The sequence below is a fragment of the Nestor notabilis genome, unplaced genomic scaffold (genome assembly GCF_000696875.1).
Source record: "Nestor notabilis isolate BGI_N333 unplaced genomic scaffold, ASM69687v1 scaffold2218, whole genome shotgun sequence".
NCBI classification, from domain to species: domain Eukaryota; kingdom Metazoa; phylum Chordata; class Aves; order Psittaciformes; family Psittacidae; genus Nestor; species Nestor notabilis.
In genome coordinates, this window is record NW_009938551.1 from 118793 (window position 1) to 138721 (window position 19929).

General features: G+C 41.4%; 1 protein-coding gene across 1 annotated transcript in view; it reads left to right on the forward strand.

Annotated features, from left to right (window-relative positions):
• Positions 1 to 19929, forward strand: part of UNC13B (unc-13 homolog B (C. elegans)) — a gene marked incomplete at its 5' end in the record, with an annotated part of 146943 nt that overhangs the window by 108526 nt on the left and 18488 nt on the right. The window contains 7 exons of the mRNA XM_010019365.1: positions 2740 to 2836; positions 3643 to 3786; positions 3932 to 4009; positions 4982 to 5059; positions 12131 to 12219; positions 15338 to 15490; positions 17400 to 17523. Of these exons, the coding sequence (XP_010017667.1) occupies positions 2740 to 2836; positions 3643 to 3786; positions 3932 to 4009; positions 4982 to 5059; positions 12131 to 12219; positions 15338 to 15490; positions 17400 to 17523 (763 nt within the window). The remainder of the gene's footprint in view (positions 1 to 2739; positions 2837 to 3642; positions 3787 to 3931; positions 4010 to 4981; positions 5060 to 12130; positions 12220 to 15337; positions 15491 to 17399; positions 17524 to 19929) is intronic.

Below are 19929 nucleotides of genomic sequence, written 5' to 3' on the forward strand. Positions count from 1 at the left end.
GAAGCTGAAACTGAAGCCTTTTGTATTACATTACTGTTGTGCAACCAACAGAGATAAACTTCCATTTAGTCACAAAGCACTGCTCCCTTTCCCAGCAGGCAGAACTGAGGCGTATTCTGTGCAAACCTCGTTTACAGAGGTTGGCTGTGCTGACCCCTGCAAGCACAGAGTGTCTCTGAAGCAGCACCGTGAGCCTCTGCTTTGTGTGCTGATGCATGAGTCATTATGGTGTATGCTTCTAGATCAATAATTGAAGCAGATGAGGAAGAAGGTATTTGCTAGATAACAACATTTTGAAGCTATTTCTGCATGAAATCAGATTGTTTTTATTAGTTTCTGTGCTAGATAATTTTTAATATCATTTTGGATATGTTACCTTCACAGTCCTCAGAGATTCCCCCTCATTTGCTCAGCAGCCCAAGACCTGATAGTAAAACACTGTGGGGAGTATTTGGCTGAAGATAACTTCGGGTTTGTGTTACAGCTTAAAACACATTTTGGTCTTGAATGTGCCCAGGGATAGAAATATTTATACATTACTTGTATCTCTTCTGTTTTCCTGCCAGCCAAAACCAGACAAAGTTGAGGCTGTCTTTGCAAATCAGTTACAGGATTTCCTGACCTGACATAAGTTATTCACTCTGCACTTAAACATTCATATTAAACCTCTTTCCGGAGGTAATGCTTTTTTCAATGGGAAGGAGACCAAACACACCACCACCAACAGCCACTCAGCAGTGCCTTTTTCCTTGTCACCTTTGTTTAGACAATCTGGTAAGATAGTGAAATACCTACACATTTGATTTTGTGTATCAGCATATGGTAGCCATACAAATGGGCAGTGACCATTCTCAGCAGTAAATGGCCCTTTCTTATGAATGATAATCAGGAAGTTGCTCTACTTCTCAGAATGAAAACTGGGCTGTCTGGCACAAACAAGTAATCTCCTCTGTATGTAGACCTATGACACTGAAGCAGTCAGCAACTTCCAACCTGGGAATTGTGAAACAGGTAGATAATGTGTAGCTACTTCCTTGTGTACTGCTTGAGTTCTCTAAGGATTAAGCTGTTGTTTTAAAATACGCTACTGTAGTTCAAAGCAAAATGTTGTAAGCTCAAGAAACTTGCAGCAGAATTCAAACTATGCTGACTTTCAGGAGCCTAAAGTGCCATTTAGAAGAAATTTTTCCATAATATAGGAAGTCCATGTGTGACAATGTTCCACTGTTGCTGTCTGTATTAAATAGAGCTACACAGATAGGTTGCTGTTGGCATTTAACACTGTGTCAGTTTACTATTTCCAGTATTAGCATTGATGTTCTTTATATTTTGAAGTGTAGAGAGTATTTAAGGCTACCTAGTATTCTCTGTGAATTTGCTCTTTCTCTCATGTCTGGCTTTCGTGTTCTTTGCAAACTCAGCCCATAATTAGCACAATCTCTATGAACGCAGCTGCCTGTTTAGAGGAGGCTGTACTCTGAATCTCCTATTATAATCTTTTGTATGGACTGAAATTACACATGGGCACATCTCCCCCTTATTTCTGAATGCTGTTTAGTAATATTTGAAATTAAGATTTGTTTCAGCTGTGGTTATGTTGGGACTTGCACACAAAAAATGCTGGACAAGACATTTAAATAAAGCCGTAGGTGCTATGTTGTTGCTTAAACACAGACAGCTCCCTGCTTCTTTTGTGCGATGGGAATATATCCCAAGGGGGGATGACTGGCTGGAAGATCCCTGAAGATTGCTAAAGCCACTTTTCACCTTGCCTGTTTGGCCAAAGTGGAGTTGTATAGAAGCCTTTTGTTCACTGCAGGAGGCATCTTCAGACACTACTTCATGTAAGGTGTCTTCCTGACTACTTCATGTAAGGTATCTTCCTGAGGTGCAGCAGTGTCTGTTTCAACAGTTTCTTGGATTCTGCTCTACAATTTAGCTATGCTTCTAAGTGAGAAGAATAGAAACAAACTTTGTAGGAGCTGCCTGTTTTGGGCACTTGACCATGCTTCAAGGCTGTTGGTTCAGCACTTAATATGAACTAATTCTGTGCCACTTCAGAAGAAAACAATTAAGAGATGCTTAGAGGGCTGGCCAGCCTACTGAAAGTCATAGCAGATGTGCTGTGCTATCGACAATCTCAATCAAGCATCGTCACAGTCAGAACAGTGGCCCATGGAGAAAAGAGGATGTTCTAGAGAAGGCTTGGGGAAAAGAAGAGCAGGATTGAAGTGGAGAAATCTTCTATCCTTGATTCTCCCCGCTGGCACTCCAGAAATATGTCTGTATCTGCAGATAGAGTGGCTGAAGGGCCCTGGAAAACAGGCACTTCTTTTCCTCCCTTTATACTCATTTGCAGCTCTCACATGAAAGATGGTACACCAAATGGGCAGTGGGACAGCTCGCTCTCTCTTGGCGTGCAGACAGTGGGTTTGGAAGTCTCCCTTGTCCTGTCTGGACAAAAGGACAAAACCAGCTCAGGACCAACAGTCTGCATAAACTGGGCTAAGCTGTGTTCTGCTGGTCCAGTCCAATGATGGTACAGGCTCTGCTTATTGGTAGCTTGTATACAAATAGGAGTATTTTTGGGAACTTTGGCTGCAGACACAGACCACAGCATTCAGACATCTAACAGTGGCAAGCTTTCACAAGGCTGTCTGAAACAGCAACACTGTCTGAGTCTGGTTGGATTGCTCTGTTACTTGCTGTAACATAGTGTCTTTCCTTCCCCTCCTGCAGGTGGTTTGAACAGTTTGTGATGCAGTGGCTGGATGAAAATGAAGATGTTTCCTTAGAATTCCTGCATGGTGCTCTGGAGAGAGACAAAAAAGATGGGGTACGTAAGTCATTCTGAGTGGAGGACTTGGCACTACATCTTTCAGTGGCCAGGACCAAACACCAGCAGTGCAAATGCAGCTGTCACAGAAATGGAGGGTGCAGTTTTTTCTGCTTACTGAACAACTGCGAAATTCGTTTGTTTTAGGACTTTTCTCTACAGGTCACAAAGAGCTATTTAATGGCAAGGTGCATATAATTCCTTTATGTCTGTTCTGTTCTACTGATGTTAATCTGTCAGACAGATTAACAGGGAGGTGTTCTCTTATCTCCCTCTGTTTATGAGAGGTAATTGAAATGTAAGGCACTTTGCACATACTTAGTCACACAGTGAGAAAGTGACCTTAATCCACTGACAGACTGATCTTACTCTTAATTAGCTGAGTATTCCCAATGGAGAGCAAGAGCTTTCCCATTTGTTCGGTGACTGTTGGCACTGCAGTCTGTGCAGCTAATGTAAGCATTCTTTTTAAATTTAAAGAAAATCTAAAAAAAAGCTCTTCACTCTGTCCATCTTTCCTCATTAACTGACAGGCAAGCTGTGCACATTAAAGGTCTCAGTGTCATGCTACATTTCCTTGATACTTGTCATGTCATAGTTGGTGAAGGACAGTGAACTTGTAATCAGATAGAACTGGCTATTTAGCTCCTCTGGGCCTTTTGGAGAGTTTTGGACTAATTCTGAGGAAAATGTAGGTTTTGGTGAAGTTGCCCTGCCTCGAACACAGCAGGTGATGGGGACACCCATGAAATGGATGTATTTCAGAGCTTTCCTTTTGAGAATGACTCCTTCTACTTCTGTTTCAGTTTCAGCAAACATCCGAGCATGCTCTGTTCTCTTGCTCAGTGGTGGATGTCTTCACCCAGCTCAATCAGAGCTTTGAGATCATTAAGAAGCTGGAGTGCCCAGACCCTGTCATTGTTGCTCATTATAATAGGAGGTTTGCTAAGGTAATACCCTCAACATCCATCTGTTTATTTTCCCTCCGTGGGATACAAAACAGTATGGTTGTTTTTCTTTTTTTTCATTTTATTTCCTGGAGTTCTCCTGCAGTAATAGAGAAAAAGTAATAGTGATAACATCTTATCTTCACAGACTATTGGGAAAGTGCTGATGCAGTATGCTGACATCCTCTCCAAGACCTTCCAGTCTTACTGTTCCAAGGAGAAACTGGTGAGTTGTGCTGACCTTCTGCCCTGAGGAATCACGTAATTGTCCTGATAAAACCAAGTTTCTCACATTGCACCTGACTGTGTTGATAGTGTGAATATTTTCAGTATTGTTTTTATCATCATTCATATCCTTTTGCATATTGAATTGTGGCTTGGCCATAAAATAATACTAGGTCTGGAAGATGATCTTCAGAGCTTGGAAGTTGTCAGGTTCCCTGAAAATTAACTTCCACTATGCCATTCTGGGTTGTGTGACAGAGAGGTGATTATAAAAAAAAAAACCCCACAGTTTGCTCTGTTGATCTGGTACTCAGCAGCACTCTTGCTTTACTGTTGTGTCCATCTAATTGCTCTTTAGTCCTGAATTCAGTAAAAATCTGTGTATTAAATAAAACAGAGCCTGATATTTCTGAACCTTGGGTCTGTCCCGTGCTGGTTTTGCTATCTCCCCCACCTGTACTGGGGATGTAACTGCAGAGAGAAGTCTGTTGCTGAGGCTGCTCTTGACTGTTGCTCTCAGGCTTGGCCTGACAGGATGCAGATATGTCTTTGAAGCAGCTTTGGCTGGCAGTTCCCCTTCTGATCTGGGGTGTAAACCACTCACAACAGCATACTGCAGCATTAAGAGGCTGAAGGTGACAGACCTTGGTCTCTGGCAAAGCACGACTGGAGCTGCAGAGAGTTAAACCTTGTCCTGAGACCGATTTCATGTCAGCTCATTCTTCGGTTTTGATAAAGCTGAGGAGGAAGAAGCAACAGCAGAGATCTCCTGATCTAGGGTTTCTGGAACTGGCTATCCCATTTCAAGCTGGATTAAAAAATGACTTGTGCTGAAATCTCTGCATATACTGTCTCCTGTTTGACTCTAAGGTCTGGTGGTACTTGGGGAAGGGTGTTGAGGCACAAACTATACCACTGGTAAAAATATGTCCTCATCCTGAGCAGTAACAGGCACTTGCTTTTGTCCCTTCAGCCCTGCATTCTTATGAATAACGTCCAACAGCTGAGGGTGCAGCTAGAGAAGATGTTTGAAGCCATGGGTGGTAAAGAGGTAAGAGCGCTAAGAGACTGAGAATTACTCATTTCCACTGTGCTGTTACTAGGTTACTTGCATCATACTGGTTTTTGAAGATTGCACTCATAAGGAGAGCCCCGTCACACCTGGCACTATAATAAGTGTGAGGGGACAGCCATGCCTGAAGACTTCTCAGCTAAATTTGTCATAAGACACAGGAGCAAATGTTTTGAAGAACAGAATAGCAGGGAGTAGGAAAGAGAAGGCTACATACTGTGATTACATGGGCTGGATGTGGGTATGATGGTTTCACAACTCTGAAGACAGGTCAGAGAACCATTGACATTGAATCATTTTACATGGCATATAAATGTGAAACCTTTGGCATTAAATGTCCAATATCTAATATATTGCAGACATGCAAATAAGAGTTCTGTACTCATGTATCTATTTATCCTGAGGTGGCCATTTTTACAGAAATATGGTTTTCTTCCCCCAGGTCACTGTTTCCGTTATGATATAATCTGTGTATCTTTTTTTTTCCTTTTTTTTCTCTTCTTTTTCCTTTGCTTTTCAAGATTCAGGAAGATGAAGAAAAAGCTGCTGATGCTGATGTTAGGAAAAAATTATTTTCAAAGCCTAAGTGCATTTTCTTTATTTGTGTTGTGGTAGAGCCTGTGCTATGACCTGTATGCCAAGAGGAAAGTCAGCTTTGCTGATGAGCAGCACAGTTTTTGCCTGTATTGCTGTCTTACATCTTTCTTGTGCTCAGTGGCAGAATTCTATGAAGTGGCAAAAATCTCAACAAATAGATTTACCCCATGAGGCAAGGAAAAACTGTTGTCATTCTTTCACATGTGATTCATTTTCTGAATGAAATTGCATCCTAATTTCTGAACAATCCCAATTTCTGAGCCCTGCATCAAGAACTAGCATTATATGCACCCAGCTGTAATAGCAGTGGTAGATAAATGCTCATTTTTCTCAGGGAAAAAGAAGCTTGTGATGAAATGTTTTTTTGAAGTGGTTTATAAAGTTATAATCCATATGTACTTACTTTCCCCTGAGGAATCAATTTGCTACTATTTTCCCTACTGGTGGCCATTAAGTAGGGTTTTCCTATATTTCAAATTGAAAATACCACCTGGTACAGTGTTATATAGGATGAAAAAAAAGTATTTATCAAGGCTGATGACTGCTTTTCCTAGTCTAGACCTCTTGTCTGCATTCTGCCCTTCAAAACCTTCCTCAGGAGGTGTAGGTAAGGTAGAACAGATGTAATGAATCCACTAATTCTCCTGTCAAAAGAAAAGGAGAGAGAAACCCAAACTGCGAGCAGTAAAATTCGCAGGAACAAATCTGACAAACATGGTAGGAAGCTATTTTTTGGAAGTGATTTTTTTCTTCTCTTTCCAAATGCTGATTGTCCACTTCATTAGGCTGTTGCTGATCACCAGAAATAAATTGTGCTGTGTTAGGTGCCTGTGTTATTTGCTATCCCCAGGGGTTTCCCTCTTGGTGACTATGTAGTACTTTGCTTCTTGACTTGAAACCTGCCAGGTTCTCTGTTTTGCTAGAGTAAATGAGGTCTTGTCCTAGTTTGAGTAGCCCTTTTTATGATGCAGATTCAAACTGAGTAACAATTGGTGAAACAACAACTTTGAAAATAGAACATGTAGGCAAACATGGTGCTGCAAATATATCTGTGGGTTTTACCACACAGTAGCTTGCACAAAAGTGTTATCCTGACTGCTCTGCTTAAAAAGGAACTACTTCCTTGGGGAAGTAAGAAAATAGCACAGTAGTATGTCCTGCTTGTCTGGAGCTGTTCACCTTTTTCTGTTCTCAAAGGTTTTGTTGGGAACTAGGTACCAAATATTCCGTTGTTCCTGTGGCAGTAAGTTAGATGTACCATGTGTGAAGCCAGACCCTGGGGATTGGTTTGAGTTAATGTGTGCTTGTGGCTTCATCTGCTTCTGGTTCACAGATCCATCTCCATATAAAGCTGCAGCTGTAGCACTGCACAGCTCTGGAAAGCTTTGAAATACTTCTGCTACCCAGTGCTCATGGCCAGTGGGTCCAAAACACACTCCCGCAGAAATCCATTATCACTTACTCCCTTTTGCAGCAAGGAAAATGAAGAGACAGGGCTTGCCCGTAGTCATCCTGCAGTGTAATGGCATAGCGTGGAACAGAAGTGCTTGACAAGTTCTGGTTCTTGAGATTGGGCTCCTGGCTATGGTGCATTCCTTTACCTTTTTTTTCCTCCTCAGATGAGGAACGGTACTTTTGCCCTCCCTGATTTTTCCAACTGTAGTACTTAGAAGGCACAGACAGTGCAAAAGTTACCCAGCATGTCTGGTTTTAATGTGTTGTCATCATGTGCCTGTGAACATTACTAGTCAGATGACAGCAGCAGAGCTTTAGAGAGCTCTGTGGTGGGATTCTCTTGGGTCTGTGCTTGAGATCTTAAAGCATATATGTATCACATGCACATACAGAAAAAGGTATCTTAAATGTTTTTTAGGATTTATAATTAATACTTTTGTTTCGCTTCTGAGCTGTGTTGATCTCACGGGATCAAAACAGCTTCACTGTGCTTCGGTAGCATTCTCAGACATTCCTAAAGCATGTTTTGAAAAGCCAGTGGTTATGGAGTGGCAGGTAGCATTAAAAGCATAATGAACAGTGGAATTGCAGTGTGAGTCCTTGATACCTTTTGAAATCTTTTCTTCTTCTGAATAATCTCCAATACACCCACGGAATGGAAACTGTAATTTAGCTCTGTGCTGAAGTGGGATATATAGATTTCAGTGCTAGTGTTTGCCTGAACTTGGTCCCATTTAATTATTCATACATTATCTAATAAAACCTAATGTGACCTGCATTTTCTACCCACCTCTGCAGTTCTCCTGCAGACTTCAATGTGCTCTGCACACTGTCCCCGACAGCAAAACAAGCGTTTCTCATTTTGCTTGAGAGAGATGGCTTTCTGCAACCCATTATTTTGCTTTGCTTTTCATAAGTTATGAACTCATGGCACTGAAGTTAAAAGGTGCTGTACTGCATTGCCCACTGCTGGACTCTGGATGTGTTATGGAAGCCTAGTTTAATACATTTCTGCACTTCTTTTTTTTTCTCAATGTCAGGCATGTGAGGTGAGTATCAGAAACAAGCACTGCCTAAGGAACCCAAAGAATTAGCTTCTGAGTAGCAGCAGATTGTCATCATACAATTTTCATGCCTTCGGTTCCAAGCTAATCTGTACAATTAATGCTTCAGAAAACTGTCCTCTTAATGTTCAGCCAGGGTTAGCCCATGTTCTAAATCCTAAGTTAGCCACCCGAATAACAAATTTCAGGACTGCTTTGAAACTGCCAAGGCTTGACAGGAATGTTCTCAAAGGATTTGCCGTATCTATTGATGGTTCCTCTTTAGCATCTCACATGCCATAGCTAAAGCCACCCTAGTATTTGAGAAGCTGTCAGCTGTTGTTTGGATTTTCAGCCAGGCTGGACAGGGTGACATGGTCTAGTGTGTGGTGTCCCTGCCCATGGCAGGGAGTTGGAACTAGATTATCTTAAGATCCTTTCCAACCCAAACCGTTCTATGATTCTATGATTCAGTGTTTCAGATTACTCTTGAATCCTACAGGAAAATGGGGATGAAAATTCAGTACGAGTCCCTAAAGGGAGGCTGGATCTGTTGGGCTCCTGCCTCACAGTTGCCTCTGCAGAGAGAAGCTCCCAGGGGCTAGTGGAAGGGGACAGAACAAAAATCAGCAACTTCAAGCCTCAGGCACATGAACTCTATAACTTGCATAAAGCTAAAATAGGAAAGTGGGGCAAAAATCTCTAACTGCTGACGTGTCAGATCAGACCTGATGATTTCACAGGTTCTCTGGCTTTAAGATGTGAACTTACTAATATCTTCAACTTTCTAGAAGCTAAAAGCTGTATTTCTCCAGCTACAGGTGAGCCCTCCAGTTCTGGTTACACACCAATGTATGTAGAAACCAAAGAAGGACTCATGATGTCTCTTGGAAAGCTTGGAAGCCCATCACAGCAAATTCTAAGACCCAAGGGTTCCATTTCATCTATGACTGAAGCAGAAGATCAACCTAAATTGAAGTTTATAATGCTATCCTGTAAATGCCACCATTCAGATTAGCAGAGAACTTGAGGTTCCAGCCTTGAATGTGCTTGTATGAGTCTTCAAGGCTCAGATTCTCTGAAGTGCCAAGTCCCAAATCTTTTCAGGAAATTAACAGGGCCTTGCTTTCTTCTCTGAAATGTAAACACAGGGTTACCTTTTCCATCTTTGCATGCACCCCAGTTTTCTGTATCACACGTTTAGTCTCAACCACAGAGCTGTGCCTGCACCAGCCATTATTTCCACTGGATTTGATGCACTGGCTCAGAGATCAGAAGCCACCTCGCTGTGGGTACTGTCCCATGTTTTGCACAGAGAACTTTTCATCAGCTTTCTTCCTCTGAATCATCACTGATACACCCACAAAATGGAGATCATAAGCCTGCTGAGCTCCAGCTTCCAACAGAAATGGTTTGGACGTGACATATGGCAGTGACCCAATTGCCTAACACTGCTTCCTGCTTTTCCAGCCATATTTATTGTGCAGTCCAAGTAGCATGTCCTGCTATCAGCAGTAGCTGATATGCATAGAATCCATTGGCTAAGCAGCAACAGCCATACACACACTGTTTCATTTGAGCACTGTTATCAGTGCTTTACTCTATTGCCAAAGAATTGTTTGCAGTTCTGTCACATTCTGCAGGGACTCTCTAACTGGTATGTAATTGATACATGTGAAACACTAGTACATGCTTACCAGCACCTTCCTAATGGACTTAAATCACACTCAGGTAGTTCCCTGAAATTTACTTTCAAAGCATGCTAATACCAAAACTTTAATGATCAGTAATGTATTATGTGGACTCCTCCTTCCATAGTAGCAGTTGCTCAGAAGACAACAGCCTTTCTAGGATGGCAGAGGACTTGGTCGATACATAATCAGAATGGTTACCACCCATGTTTGGCTTCCTGAGGGTGAAAGCTGGGCACTTCAAAGTTAAATCTGGGTTGCTGTCTTGCCAGTTGCACAGATAATGGAGCTCATCCCCTTAGAAAAGCATTGTTCCAGCTTCTTCCTATCTTCTTTCAGGGCTAGCAATTAGCCCTCCTGCTCCCAGGGCAGTCAGTTTGCAGTCAACAAGTACAATAGGAAGGAGAAGCTTAGAGGTAGTTGGTGAGCTCTCCATGTCATCTCACAGTAAAGTCAGTCATTAATTGCATGGTTTGTGAACAACGTCAAGAAGTTGTTGATCCTGACCTCAGATATCCTCTAGACTATGCATCTGATGATAGCTTATAAAGATGTAGAAGTAAATAGTGAGGAATAGGTGTCATATGACAAATTCTTCTGGCTTTTTTTTTTCCCAACTGGAAAAGAAGTTACTTGAAATGTTTTGATGAATCATGAGTGGGTCCTGCGTCAAACCATCCAAAAAGGGCCAAAATCAGAGGACTGTTCAGTGCCATTAATTTTAGATAGCAAGCCAGACGGCTTGTGATTTGTTGTCCCTTTACATGGTAGAAGGGAAGGATTAATGTAGGGGCAAGACAAACCACCACCAACAGATGGTGGTTTTGTTTTGTTACCTAAAAGCTTGGCTAGAATTACTGGTGATTGGCACATTAGCCTCCTTCTGCCTTCTTACAGCAAGGGAGTTACAAAAGTAATAGGAATACAGATTCACTTTAATAAAGGAAAAATAATCAGAGCTAGCAATGCCGAAAGTTATAAGGCTTAAAGAAATCATTATTTGCTTGGAGTTTTTTTAATTATTTTTTAAATTCTGATCCAGGAGTTTCGTTAGCACAAGTTCAAATGCCTAATGAAGTCAGTTTTCCATGCCAGCTTACAACAGGAAAATGAACACATCAGATTCCAAATCCCTAAAGGCTTGGCTTTCTCTGACAGATGCTGACAAATATGAAGAGGGCTTCAGTACTGAATATAGAATTGGGAACTCCTGTCATGTCAAACCCTATATGTGTGGATATACCGTAAAAATCTAAACTGATTTTTAACCACTGTACTGGCATCTGGCTCATTACACTTGTAAATAGATGCTCTGCCTTAGAGGTAACGGCTGAAGCTCTGAATGCCAAATGCAAACATTTCTGAAAGGGTTTTGTTTTACAAGCAGCTTGCTTGCCTGCATACAAAGGCAAATCTGTTTTACAAGTTACGTTTTCAGAGCAAATATTCCCAAAGCATTAAACATGTGGTTTATGTAAATGTACAGGTAAGTTGCCCAAAAGTGCCTCTTCCAAGGCTGGAGGGATGACTACAGGTGGAATACAGGGCACTGCTGGATGTAAAACCAGGTGGCTTTGGGCAAGCAACACCCATGTAGTACTTGGAGCACTCTTTTTCAATTGTTTTGTGAAGTCTTCTCTGAACAGTTGTATACAAAAAGCTGTCTTGCTCCATGTGAGAGTAGAGTTACTTGTGCTCAATACCCATAGCCAAGATTATGCTTTCCAAAAGTGATCGGTGCACAACAGTTCCTGCTGTGATGCTGTGGCCAGGTTTTCAAAATAGCTGGGCTCCGGTCTTCTGAGTCAGTCTTCAGTTTGAACACTTGACAGCAAGGTGGAAGGTGGAGTAGCACCTTTCAAGATGGTGAATGGAGAAATGCACAAGTAAGTAACATACAGTCTGAAAAGCCCTGCCTCCTGTGCTTAGAGGAGTGAAATGACCCATGAGCCCAAGGTAGTGCACAGTGCTTGGTTTCTCAGCCTGCTTTCTCTGTTGGCCACAGGGAGTTCATGTTCATTTTCTTTCTCAACTTCACAAATATCAGTAAAGGTGTCAAAGGGTATCGGAGACTGGCAAATACCTGTTGCTGATTACACAGCTTCTCTAACAGCAGCAGGCAGTGGAGGAGAGCATCCTAGGTAGCAGAGTCCAGTCGTGTTAGTTCACCTGCATATTCAGAGTAGCCTCAACAGTGAAGAACACTGTGAAGGACAGCAGACTGCCCTCTGAGTTCAAGCTAAGTGCTCTTCTTTCATCCACAGTTGGATGCAGAAGCAAGTGACCATCTCAAAGAACTCCAGGTGAAGCTGAACAATGTTTTGGATGAGCTGAGTGCTGTGTTTGGTAACAGGTGAGTATAACGAGGTCCCTGTCCTTGAAGCATTCCTTTCTTTTGTCTAATCTCATTCTGTCTGGTTACGAAGAGAAAAGGAACTCCTGTCAACTGCATTATATTTTTCTTTTTCTCATAAATTCACGGTCTTTCAAATACTAAGACCATCTAAAGAAGTGAGAAATGTTTTATAAAGTCTCTCCTTTCTGTATTGCTTTCCCCAGAAATGTGACATGGAGATCTCTCAACTGTGAAATGTATTTGAATTACATAGAGTGATTTTTTTCTGTAAGTAGTGCTTGTCAGTAACAGAAGTGCCTGCTTCTTTATTGCTCAGAAAGCAGTTTCCAGCTTAGCGTTTATGGAGCAATGTTCTCGTTTAAACATTGTGCTCTAAGTGTATGAAACAGTTGACTGATTTCTGATTGTTAAATGAATATTAGAATAGGAATGAAACAGGTTTAGAATTTGAAATTGACCTGTGTTGCAGTGAATGGTGTTTTGTGATGTTTCAAAGGGAGGAGCTTTTTAAAGTATTGCCAGAGTAATTGATGGCAATTAAGTTTTATTGCAAATCATGTTACCATTTACCTGGGGGTAAAAATGTACTTGACTTCATAATAATTTTGTAGTGAACCATGAAAGATAACAGTTAAGCAAAATCTAGAAATACAGGGCTCCCAACTGATCTTCAAAACCAACCACTTTTCAAGATAAACCCCATTCATTTTAAGTTGTGCTTTATAACAAGATTAATGCAAGCATGAACCGTAGTATAGCTGAAACGTGGGCAAGAGGAATAAAGCAAATTGTACCAACTTGGCCTCCTACAGTCTACAGATTTGCAGTACTTATGACCAAAAAAATCACTGTGGGATTTGTCAGCGTCTATTTGTGTTTCAGCGCACAGAGCTAAGTAGGGAGATAAGAGAGAAGTTCCCATTACCATGGATGCTATAGCAAGAAATTGAGAAATTCAAACTGTAGCTGAATTGAATCGATAAGGTTCATAATTAGATGGGGGATGAGAGAGAAATTGTAATTAGGGGGTGATTTTTGTTATCTGAAACCTGTCTTCATGGTGCACTGTTAAAGACAATTAGGGTACAATCTTGACGTTTGCAAATATGATTTAAAGAGATTATCCAGTATCAGCATACATAGCAGGGAGTGTTTGAGAGAGATGTGCTGGCAAGAGGTTTAGCCAGTCAGATGGCTCAGATGCTTCAGTCATTCCTTTATAGTAATAAGGAATGAAAAGCAGGGCTGTGGTTTACTGTATAACTGAGATATTCTAAAGGGGGGTAAATGTGGGGGGTAAGACAGATATCCACAATATTCTGTGCAAAGTCTGTAAGCAGTTGTTCTGCCTCACTGTGTGCACCTGAAGCTGCAGATCTTAATGTTTCTTCATCTATGTGAGATCATTGCACCTGCTGGGAAAGCAGCACATACCTGGAAAGCCTCACCACCCTTATGCTGAGAGAGGGTTATGTCTGGACACAGGAGCTTTTCCTGCTTTAAAGAATATCATAGAGAAAAGGAGCCTCAAGATGGTTTATACTACATGCAGTAGCTGCTGTTTTGTTCTTGGTGGCTGTAGGAGTGAAGGAGGGAATTCCTGTGGGTTAGGTAGCAGAAGGCTCTGTCTGGCAGCACAGGCAAGGTTGTCTTTTAACATGCTGCTGCCAAGGGCTCCAGTTGAACTCTACATCTGTAAGAGTTTCACTTTCAAGCAAACCTGTTGCCACAGTAATGGATTTATCATTTTTCACTATTTTGTCTCATTTGTTGTGTTTTAAGGGATTCTATTATTTTTCGTCCCCTGGCTGGGGTTTACAGCATCTTAAAGAAGAGCCCTACAACTGATGTAGTATGTGGGAGAACTGTGGGGTGAGATTAACCTGTAACAGAACAGGCACTGTCAGCAGTACAGGAAATTCTTGGTACTATTTTATGTGACTTACACCTCTGGTTATGCTGTCATGGTAGCTACAACTGACTGCTGCAAGCCACTCTCCTCTAGAAGTGCAGAAAGTGGAAGCTGGGAGACAGCTCTGGAATTGCTCTGGTGAGAGGCAGGCTAGAAGTGAGCAAGAGGGACCATGAGGCTGGAGGTGGCAGTGCAGGAGAGGAAAGAGGTGACTGATGGGGTGGAGAAGGGAGGTGAGATCTGCAGGGCAGAGGGGTTTATGCTAGCACCCAGCGCAAGGATGTCCAAGGTGACTCACACAGCAGAAGTTCATGCCACTTATTCCGATCTAGAGGTGACTTCCAAACCTGCGTATCTGCTCGTAAATCTTTACCCTAGCTCCTAGCACTGACTTCTCTTCCTGATTTCAAACCCCTGTGCTGTTAGTGGATAGCTAAATGTCACTTATAATCCCTGTTGTTAGTAACTGTTCTTTTAAATGTCAAAGTATTTTCCTTTATTCACTGAGTTGATATGTTGACAGCTGTGCTGATCTAGTCATCATTATTAACCATATATTATTTCATTTTGAATATCCTTTTAGCAGTACAAGATGGAAAAATAACTGTGCTTTGATGCCTTGCATGTCACTTCATTACAGTGTCACTGCTCGTTGCACAGCTGAGTTCCACATCCATTTTGACACTTTGATACAGCGTAGATTGCATGGCAGTGGACTGGTTTCAGTTGGTGCCTGTCTTCAGGCTGTCTCTGTTGTTTTAAAGACTTATCTTATGATGGGTCTTACCAGATTACTGCTGAATGTGTGTCTTGTGCCCTTGTTCCATATGACACCCCAGTCTCTGTGGTAACACCTTGTGTAGAAAGCAAAGATACAACAGAGTGCTGTGAGCAAAGAATAACATTGTTCCTTGAAAACAGGAAAGGAACATTTCTTTTTGCAAGGTGAATGAACAAACTCCTCTCAAATGTGATTGTGTCTCATGTTCAGATGTGGTAGGCGGCCTGAGAATGATGGGCATAGTAACTGGACAGCATGCTCCTTGGTAACAAATACAGTAAGGAAATGAGCAGCAAATCTCATGAAGGAAGAGTGTATAAGTGAGTGCATGGTTTATGGATTTGCAATATTTTACCTTATATTCTAGAGATGAGATCTGTGCCACTGATAATCTTGGTTTTGTGTCTCTTCTATCTGTTCAGCTTTCAGACTCGTATTGATGAGTGTGTCAAGCAAATGTCTGATATCCTCTGTCAAGTGAAAGGGACAGGAAATGTTGCTGCTAATGCCAGAAACACAGTTGCACAAGATGCAGATAATGTCCTGAGGCCATTGATGGATTTCCTGGATGGAAAGTAAGGGAGTATTCAAATATATATTGCACATACAGTGCATCAGCTTGGGAACAGGAAGGGGCAAGGAAAAATAGCTTCATATTCTTGAGATGTACAGCCTCAGAATTTTCAGGAATAATTAATGGCTTTTCTTCCTGTGTCTGCCTCTCTCTCAAGCCATAGGTCACCTCTTCAGCCTTCATTCAGTGTCAGAGCACACTCTGTTCTCCTTTCTCCCTCTGGCAATTATAGCAATCAGCAAAACATGCTGCTGGTCAGGTAGTGGGAAAGACTGAAATTCTAAGTTTACTAGCAATATATTTTTCTCCTATACAAATTGCACTGTATCCTATTAGCAAACTTATTGCAAACCATAGTTATACACTTGATAGTTACACTACTCATGTAGTTACACTACTCAGTATCCCAGTCATGTAACTGTGTTTGTTCTAGTCATACATGGTGCTATTCTGACTAGAAAATGAGCTTCTGAACTATGTGATGTTCATAAGCTTGATCCATTGCTTTAATTAACTGTTGCTATTAACACCATGCAGTATGATTCAGCTGTACAGGGGCTTTTTTTGGCTAACTGCACATAATTCTCATCAGCTAAGCCTTGAACTACAAAGAAAAATAGTTTTTAATCATTGTAGAAGTTAAACATCTTGCTGATGCACAGCAATTCTTTATTTTGAAAGAAGTGGCCAGCAATTTTCATCAGAAATGGTGTGAGAAATGTGAAGCTTTATGAGTTTAAAATACAGTTTCTTTTGTTGCTCTTTGTATTGATTGTCCTGTCTTTCTTTTGGGTCACTATGTAGTAAGTGACTATCTGCAGCAATTTTTAGATCTAGGAGTTTTACATTTGAGCATTTTCCATGCATGCCTTCACAAATCCTGAGAAACCACCTTCTTTTGTATCACTGGGAATTTGATATGCTACAGACCTTTCATGCAGCTGTGGAGGAGTCATTTTGGTTACAATAATCTGAGCCTGGGTTTTTTTCTTTCATCCTTACCAGAAGGAGAGTGTTTTTTGATGTTTCCTGCATCCTATCCACATCAGTCTTGTCCCTGTTTTGTTAATTTGCTGTCTAACCAGCTATGGGAAGAAGGGAAACCTGGGAAAAGATGTTAACACAATGCAGAAGAGTCTGCTATCACCTGTGCACTGCTAGTGGCTGCAGAGTTCCTGTTTTGTAGCTTGCCCAGTGTGATCAGTAAATGCCAAAGTCCAACAATCATTTCAAAGAAGAATCTAACATTTCTTGGCCTTTTTAGTAGTCTGTACAATAACAAAGGAGGAATAACTAAAGCATGTAAAAAACTCTGGACAAATGTATGGCAGATGATTGGTGGTGGATACAATTGCCACAAAATACAGAGAATTCCAAGAAATGCTTCAGGGTGGTTATAGATGTGGAAGATTTAGAGATTTCAGCAGCTGTCAAAAGCTGTGCAAGAACTCCGGCCTAAGAGTCTGGGAAGTATTAGTTTAGGTATTTAACAAAAATCATAATAAGCCCTTGAATTTAAACCCTATTCTTCTATATTTGCTAGTAATTTTTTCCTATATACTCTGTAAACTGAACACATCACGAAATACCTTCTTCAAGGGAACTAGTTCAAAGGTCGTATGTGACATATTCCCAACCATCATAACTTTGCAATACCTTCTGTAATCCCAGGAATAAATAGAAATGATTGGCACAAGAAATACCATTAATCCATTTTGGCCAGACATCTTCAGTGCTAGAACTCCAAGGGTGAAGACAGGCTGTACTTTATGAAAAGGGAAGATTTTTACCCTTAAAGCAGTCATTATGACAATCTGCTTTGGATGGGGCACTGATTCTCCCATACACATCTCCTGTTCCCTGTAAATCGCATTCCTTGAACTTATTAGATTCTTTCTCTCTCCCTGCAGCCTGACGCTGTTCGCAACCGTGTGTGAAAAGACAGTGTTGAAGCGGGTGCTGAAAGAGCTCTGGAGGGTAGTAATGAATACCATGGAGAAGCTGATTGTGCTGCCTCCTCTGACAGACCATACGGTAAAGCATTTTCTTCTTCCTGACTCATAGCAGAAAGTGTTGTAACTCATCTCCTTGTCCTAATGAGTCATCTGTCCAGGTAGATTTGCCTGCATGAAGCCTACTCAAGGATGGAAAAATATGTCTGTAACCTGGTAAAGAAAGAGAACAGCTCTATTTATAGTAAGTTTGCAAGATACAGAGTACTCTAAAAAAGAACCCAACAATTAAAAATCCATGATCCAAAAGGAGTTGCCATCAAGTATATAAAATCACATTTATTAGGGATTCGCTTTCCTTTAAAGAGAGCTGTGTGTGTGGCAGCATGTGTGTGAGCTGTGTATGTGTATTGGGCAGTTAATGTTGTCCTCATGGCATTAGATCAACACCTGTAAATGCTTTTGCCTAATTATTGTCATCTGTTCAAGTGTCTCTCTGTAAAAATGTGGTCAATTTAGGCTTGCTTTTTAATGACACAACCCTCCATTTTGCCCCTCAGAAGGCTTTAAAGTTGGTGCAGTCTGGCATGATTTCTGTGTCTGATGGTGGGGAATTGGAAGCATGTCCAGATAGTTGGCCTTCAAAGGCAGTCTTTTATATAATTGTTCAGCTGTGTGGATGTGCTGGATGAATGTGTGTTATGAATGTAGTGATGCTTTTAACAATGGAAGATTAACTCTTCCCCAATTTTGAGAAACCATAGAAACTGTTTAAATGTCAGTCATGCATGCCCAGCTGCTCTGGGGAATGACACTTAGTTGGAGGCAGTGTGAAGTTTGGGCTATAGCCTCGTTTGGAGGTGATCCAGAACTTCTCTTCATCTCTGTGTTGGAGTAAACTTTTGGTCTGTGGCTTATTTATACTATTGTATTTTTTCCCCCAGGAATGGGTAGAACAGTAGTGTTTTCCCTATTCAGTAGTTGCCTGCATATTTTGAGTGGATTTCTTGGGTTGCAATGTCTAGAGAACTGATGCAAACCTGCATATTGCTCTAGGTGTTTCTTATTCTGAGAGGGAAGGCCTTTGTCTCTGGCCCTGATGATGACAGCTTTAAACAAAACTGCTGAGATGCAGTGTGCTGTCGTACCTGCTAAGCATAAAATTAGCATGAGGTGTAATTTGCTAGACTACTTGCTCTGAGCTCAGATTTGGAGTAATCATTTCTGCTTGCCTTTTTGATTTATAAAGGAGAAAAAAAAAATCTAAATTTGAGAGGATGAAATTTCTTTCTCTCATTTGAATTGCTGTAAAAAGGAGTCTTTGAGGACAGGTGATAAAATCATCATGTAAGAGCAGCATTAACATGTCTCCTTCAGAACTGAAGCACTGAGATCAAGGGCCTTGGAGAGAACCAGGGAGGAGCTGCCTGAGCTTTATATATGCTTGTTTTGAATTTTAAAGGCAGAGTGGGAGATTGATTCAGCGCTTGCATCATGAAGAAGGCAGTAACTGTGATCAGCCAATTCTTCCAACCTGCAGGACGTTGCTATAAGCCACTTTGATTTTTATGTTTTTTTTCTTTAACAAAGAGTGTCTTTGTTCCTATCACTTCAGTTGCAAAATGAGAAGCAATTTTTGTGTAATGAAGTGCATCCTCAGCTGTCTGAAATAATGAAGAATGCTTATAGCTGGATTTTCAGCTGTCTGATCAATTGTGAGGAGGTTGAACTAGTCCAGACTGGAAAAGAGTTGCCATTTCAGAAAGGTGTTTGTGAACAATGCAATGATTAAAATGGCCTTGTCTGCAGTCCTTGAGCAGTGTACCTGTGGTGAGGCGCTAGATGAGCTACAAAAGCAGAGAGTTGCTTCTGCTGTCCCCTGAGATGTAGTGATTTATCCAGTCACCTCCACATTTTCATCATCCTTAGCAGTGAAGGGTGTCAGGACAAGACAGTGCAAAACTCAGGGTTGGCAGTGTTCTGAGCACAGTAGACTCAGAAGGAGCTCCAGACACCGTAACTCACTTTACCCTCAGCCCTCAGCAATAAAAACCATAGTGCTGCCTCTCCATGGTTGAAGGCCACTGGCAATTTTTCTCCTAAAACTCCTCTGCAGGCCTTAAATAGTAGAGGATATTCATGGTAGGAAAGAGTCCCTTTTATGGAATATTTGCTCTACTTTCTGTAAAACTGGTAGCGGTGCAAAAGCATTTTTGATGGTGGTTTTGGAAAGCATTCTTGGGTGGAGGGTTCCTGACACTCCGCGGTGTGTCTCACTTGTTGCTTGCATTGCTGTCACTGCACAGTGCTTTAATGCCTGTTACTCTCCAGACCATCTATTCTGACTAAATTAGCTCAGCCTGTATCACATAGGGAAGAAAGTCTGAGCTCTGCTTTGCCATTCTCTGCTGCTTCTGGAAGGTTTTGTATAGGGTGGGAAAGCAGTCAGGTACTGCCCAAAGGATGCAATTGGGATGGGGCAGTTTGA